Source organism: Chinchilla lanigera, unplaced genomic scaffold (genome assembly GCF_000276665.1).
Source record: "Chinchilla lanigera isolate Chin_1 unplaced genomic scaffold, ChiLan1.0 scaffold00149, whole genome shotgun sequence".
Classification (NCBI taxonomy): Eukaryota; Metazoa; Chordata; class Mammalia; order Rodentia; family Chinchillidae; genus Chinchilla; species Chinchilla lanigera.
This window is the reverse complement of record NW_004955550.1, coordinates 2,023,145-2,029,339: the sequence shown is the minus strand read 5'-3', so window position 1 is coordinate 2,029,339 and position 6,195 is coordinate 2,023,145. Positions and strand designations below refer to the sequence as shown.

Sequence of the window (6,195 nt, the reverse complement as noted above, 5' to 3'; positions counted from 1 at the left end):
GGCCGGGCCGCCCCCTGGGCCCCGATCCCCGCGCAGCGGCCACCTCGGCCCGCAGGTCCCCGCCCGCGGCTGCCAGTCTCAGGCGCAGCAAGGTCGTCTTCAGCCTGTGGCAAAACAGGACACACAGCTGCTTCTTTCATGACAGTCACTGCGACAGTTATTTGGTGACAAATAATCATGAGTTGATCTGTGATACGAATGGATCTACTGTGGCCTATTATTTACACTTTAAAATTTTTTTTTTGTTCTTTTGAGACAGGGTCTCACTATGCATTTCAGGCTGGTCCTGAACTCACTTTGTAGCCCAAGCTGGCCTCGAACTCACAACGATCCTCCTGCCTCAGCCTGCAAAAACAAACTTTATTTTAAAGAAAAAGAAACCAGCCGCATGCGGTGGCACACACCTGTAATCCCAGCATTCGGGAGCTGAGGCGGGAGGATCCTTGCAAGCTCGAGGCCAGCCTGGGCTATAAAGTGAACTCAAGGCCAGCCTGAACTGCATAGCAAGACCCTGTCTCAAAAAGACCAAAAAATAAATAAAAATAAAAAATAAAAAAAAAGAAAAGAAACCAAAAAAACAAAATTCCAAAACAATAGGATAGGAGGATAACAATGGTTAATACATTGCGTATTGTTATCTTTAAATTAGTTACTCAAGTACGACATATCAGCATTTACTTGTCCAAACAATATTAACACAAACCTATCTCCTCAATGAACTGAGAGAAATTAGTAGTATAACTATTTTAACTATCTTTTGTACATACATATATATATTTTTTTCCTTTTGCTTTTCCTTTCCTTCTTTTTTTTCCATTCCCCTAAACCAGTTATATTATTTAAACTTTTTAAAATTGAAGCTGGGCATGGTGGTACACACCTATAATCCCAGCCCTTGGGAGGCTGAGGCAGGAGTATCACTGCAAGTTCAAGGTCAGCCTGGGCTACAAAGTGAGCTCAAAGCCAGCCTGAATTGCATAGTGAGACCTTGTCTCAAAAAGACAAAATAATAATAATAATAATTTTTTTTAAAAACTTAATTTTCTGTCCCCAGTCACACAGTAACTTTGAACTAGGAGACATTATGGTATACTTTTGGCTGTTCTATTATAATGATCACACACTCATCTTGTAAAAACTATGTATTTGTGCAAAAACTTTTTTGGGGGGCTGGGGATATAGCTCAGCACCACAAGCGCCAGCCTAGCAAGGGCAAGGTCCTGAGTCTGAGTCCCACTACCAAAAAACAAAACAAAAAAAAAACCTTTTATTTTTGAGACAGGCTCTCACTCTGTAATTCAGGCTGGCCTTGAGCTCACTGTGTAGCTGGCCTGGAACTCTCTGTCATGCTCCTGCCTCAGCCTAACAAGTGTTGGGATTACAAGTGTATGCCACTACTCCAGATCAAAACCATTTTTCTTTTAAAAATTATATAGTTTTCTGGACAAGGTGGCACATGCCTGTAATGCCATCACTCAGGAGGCTGAGGCAGGAGGATGGCTGTGAGTTTGATGGTAGCCTGGGCTACATAGTGAGTTCAAGGACAGCATGAATTACAGAGTGCAATCCTGTCTCAAAAAGAAAAAAAAAACTTATATATTTTAAAATTTTATATATGTATACATGTCTGTATTGAAATGTAACCATTATAAAACATAAAACTGCCAGTTTCTTAAAAGTGATAAATATAAACAGAAATTTTAATATTTCCTTCTCCCACCCCACTTGTCTGTGTCCTGTGTATGTGCTCCATATCAGGGTGGCTCCTTCACAGCTTCCAGTAACATCTACTGAGCCTACCTATCGTGGACGTCAACCTTTCTCTTGTTAACTTGACCTAACATCTTGCTTTTTGCCACCACAGCAGATTCATGATGCTGCAGAAGAGTTGCTGGCCCAGCTTCCCAAAATCCATGTGTGGAAGCCTTTACTGCCGAGGTGATGGGGCTGCGAGACCAGGCCTGTGGGAGGCTACGAGGCTAAGTGAGGCCACAAATGAGGCCATAAGCGAGGCTGCTGAGTGAGTGCAACTGTGCTCTTCTGAGAGGTCTGCACGCCCACCCCATCCTCACTGCCTCACCGTGTGGGGACTGAGCTAAAAACAGGCAGTCTTCGAGATAGGAAGCTGTTCCTCAGCAGATGGCAGCCATGCTGGAGCCTGATCTTGGCTCTAGAACTGTGAGAAAATGCATTTCTATTGTTTAAAAGCCCCTACCTATGGTGTTTGGTTATGGCAGCCCAAGTCAACTAAGATACGCTGTGTGCTTATTCCGACATTTATGGATGTGGCCTTGGGTGTGTCATTGAAGCTTTCTGTGCTCTGTGTTTCCTTACTCATAAATAAAGATACAAATAGTACCTGCCTCATTCGATTATTGTAAAGAGTAAGTGATTTACTATACATAAAGTGCTTGAACGCGTGATCTCACACTATAGCCACTGTAAGCGTAGTTGTTACTAATCACATATTACTTTATCCAGATAAAGAAATCAGGGCATGAAATACAGCTCAAAGGTGGATGGATAGAATCTAGTTTAATATCCACAATCTCAAGTACTCTTTCTGTTGTTGTTTGTTTTTGTTTTCTCTTTCAAGTATTCTTTAGTTGTCCACCCAGAAGCAAGGTTCTTGGCTAAGGCTTGGGTGAGCATCCTCCAAAGGTCTGCGTGTTGAAGGCTCAGTGTTTGGGGTGACGTGATCAAGTGATTGTGGGAAAGCCTCAGGTCACTGAGGATGTGGCTTAAAAGAACACTGTGTGACCCATTCTCTTCCTCTCTGCTTCCTGGCTCATGAAATAAGCAGTTTGTTCTATCATGTGCTTGTACCATGATGCACCATACTCAGAAATGGTGCCACTCACCTTGGTCTAGAACCTGTAGAACTATGAGCCAAACAACCCTTTTTTCTTTATAAGGGGATTGCCTCAGGTATTTCATTACAGTAACAGAAAACTAACTAATATATAGCCCACACAACCTCTGACTTTACCAGATTCTCAAATTCTCCATAATGTAAGAGTTACTGACTTTGAAGAATGCTCTAGTTCTGTAATTTAAAAATGATGCTCTGAATGTCTTTGTAGGGTTATAATGAGAAAGAAAAAGTGGCCCTCAGCATCAGAGGACTAGTCTGACACAACATTGTTTGAAGCTGGCTTGGTGCTCACAGCTAAGCCATGTTATTCTCAAGCTAGACAACCCACAGAACATCAGCTGTCAGACAAGTCCACTGGGAAACCACAGTACAGTGAGATGAGCAAGTTTACTGCACAGTTCTGACTAGGACAGACAAAAACAAGGTCACCGCCGTCCACGAAATACCAAATATCCTTTTTTCTGAGCCAATAGGAGGGACTGCAACTGCCTTACCAATCACAGCTTCACCCTTGCTCCATCTGCTTTCCTTGCAGATAAGATTTGTTGGGAAACAAGAAGAATTCTCCCTGCTTTCTGGCAGCACGAACTCTGCAACAAACCCCCGCTTCCTTGGGTCCTCCCAACCACCACTGAAGTCCCAGCACCATGACAGGCTGTAACCCAGGTTTCGAGATGCAGCTCTCTCCCCTGTGGTGTGCATTTCCTCTATCTTCTCTCCCTCTTGCTGTAAGGAGCCCAGCCCAACTCGCCCAACTCCAGGTTGTTCCTGGTGGTATTTGGCTGGAAAGCACTGGCATAAATGTCTTCAAAATGTACGGACCGCTGGGGATTTAGCTCAGTAGCACAGCACCGGTTCCCGGTACCGGGGGACGGGGGAGCGGGGTGTACAGACCCTCAGAACACTCGTTCTTCCATCTGTTTCTGTCTCTCCTTCCATCTCAGATTCCTGTCCAGGTTTTGTTTCTTTTTAATAATGTTTAGTTGCTAGAACATTTATATTGTCACTCTTTTTTTTTTTTTTTTTTTGGACCAGGAATGGAACTCAGGACCTCATGCTTGCCGGGCAGGTGATGCGCTGCTGAGCTAAATCCCTGGCCCTTCCTATTCAAGTTTGATCCCAGAGATTCACCTTGGAAACCACTGATACAGTATATTTTGGAGGTAAGAGCTATCAGCTTTGCTACTCATTAAATTTCATTTTGGGGAAGTTATTTAACTTGTTTGTGTCTCCTTTTCCTCATAATAATACCCCTTTGTATTTTTTTGTTTGTTTGTTTATTTGTTTTTTGAGACACAGTCTTGCTATGTAGCTGGCCTTGAACTCATGGTGATCCTCCTGCCTCAGCCTCCTCAGTGCTGGAGTTACAGGCATGTGCCACCACACCGAGCCCCCCATATTCTTAAATGAGTTAGTAGTATTTATAATATTAAATCAGTCAATATATGTACATAAAGCATTTAGAACATTCCTGCAGACAGCAAAAGATCAATATAATCTTTACTTTTGCTTTTAAAATAAAGATCCCTAAAAATAAATAAGTAAAATAAAATAAAAACCACTTGTTCTCCAGGACTGTGACCATTTTTCTCTGTCTCTATCACCTTTGGTGACTAGGGCAGGAGCTCCACGGTTCAACATACACTCCCCCGGGGTCTTGGTGATGCTCTGAGGCCTTTATTGAAGTGTTTGGCAAGAAAAAAGAATAAAGCAATACTGCTTCGGGCATGGTTCCACATGCCTGTCATCCCAGCACTTGGGAGCCTGAAGCAGGAGGATCACTGTGAGTTAGAAGCCAGCCTGCGCTACATAGTGAGTTCAAGGCCAGCCTGAAGGACCTAGAGAGACCCTGTCTCAAAAATAAATAAATAAATACACGAACATTCTTGACATTGAATCCTTTGTGGGTACAGATGTCTAAGCAGAGTGTATTCCTTTTTGTCTGGTGTGGAATAGGCCTGATGTAGATACAGCTTTCAATTTTTATTTTTGGTACGAGAGGCTTTACAGTAAACTACATCTGCCAGCCTTTTTATTTTTTATTTTGAGGCACAGTCTTGCTAAATTACTAAATTGCCCGGGTTGGGCTTGAACTTGCAATTCTCCTACCTCAGCCTCCCAGAGTCGGGGGTGGGGGGGTACCATCAGGTTTCAGAAATTTAGGAGAGTACCTTTTCATCTCCTCCTGTTGCTTCCAAAAAAGGTCTTTCACTGACATGTGCTCTTCACGAAGTTGAAAGAGACTGTCCTCCAGTTCCTCTCGGCTCATCCTGCTCAAGGCTGCTTGGGCTTTTATATTCTTACCTAAAGACCGAGGAGAGGGTAATGTTTTGGAGAATATTTTTATGTGCAACATTTTTGGTTTTGGGGCTGGGGATATAGCTCAGAGGCACAGCGCCTGCCGAGCAAGCACAAGGTTCTGAGTTCAATTCCCTGGTTCAAAAAAAAGCAGGATAAATATTTTTGGTTTTTGTTTTTATGAGACAAGATCTGACTAGGTAGTTCAGGCTGGCCCTAAATGTTTATGATCTTCCTGTCTCAGCCTCCCGAGTGCCGCGATTACAGGTGTGTGCCACTGTGCCAGGCTACATGCAATTTTTTTTTTTTTTTTTTTTTGTCTTTTTGAGACAGGGTCTCACTCTGCAGTTCATGCTGGCCTTGAGCTCACTTTGTTGCCCAGGTTGGCCTTGAACTCCCAACGATCCTCCTGCCTCAGCCTCCTGAGTGCTGGGAATACAAACTTGTGTCACCACTAATGCTGGGCTTGAATTTGATATCTTCCTGCTTCAGCCTCTCAGAGTGTTAGGACTGTTTTTTTTGTTTGTTTGTTTATTTTGTTTTTTTTTTGAGGCAGAGTCTCACTATATGGCTCAGGATGGCCCCAAATTCAAGATGCTATCAACTCAACCTTCTTAGTATCTGATGTCACAAGCATATACCACTATGCGATGTCTTATTTTTTATTCTTTTGAATAAAATGCTATGAACATTCTGATAAATGTCTTCTGGTACATGTATGTAAGAATTTCTGTAAATTTTATATGCAGAAGTAAAGTTGTGTCTTGAACTATAACTACATAATGCCAAGGTTTTCACAGAAGGGTTGCATGTGCTAGTGGGCAGTGCATGAAGTGTCCTATCCTTTTAAAAAATTATGAAGTGAAAATAGAATCAACAGCCAGGTGTGGTGGCACACGCCTGTAATCCCAGCACTTGGGAGGCTGAGGCAGGAGGATCATTGCAAGTTTGAGGCCAGCCTGGGCTACAGAGTGAGCTCAAAGCTGACCAGCCTGAACTGCACAGCAAGACCCTATCTCAAA

The 6,195-nt window shown here is 42.9% G+C and overlaps 1 protein-coding gene across 1 annotated transcript in view; it reads right to left on the bottom strand.

Annotated features, from left to right (window-relative positions):
- The window catches only part of Rpgrip1 (retinitis pigmentosa GTPase regulator interacting protein 1), a gene marked incomplete in the record, with an annotated part of 58,309 nt that overhangs the window by 44,288 nt on the left and 7,826 nt on the right, over positions 1-6,195 (bottom strand). Inside the window, 2 exon segments of the mRNA XM_013508581.1 lie at positions 1-104; positions 5,047-5,179. Of these exon segments, the coding sequence (XP_013364035.1) occupies positions 1-104; positions 5,047-5,179 (237 nt within the window).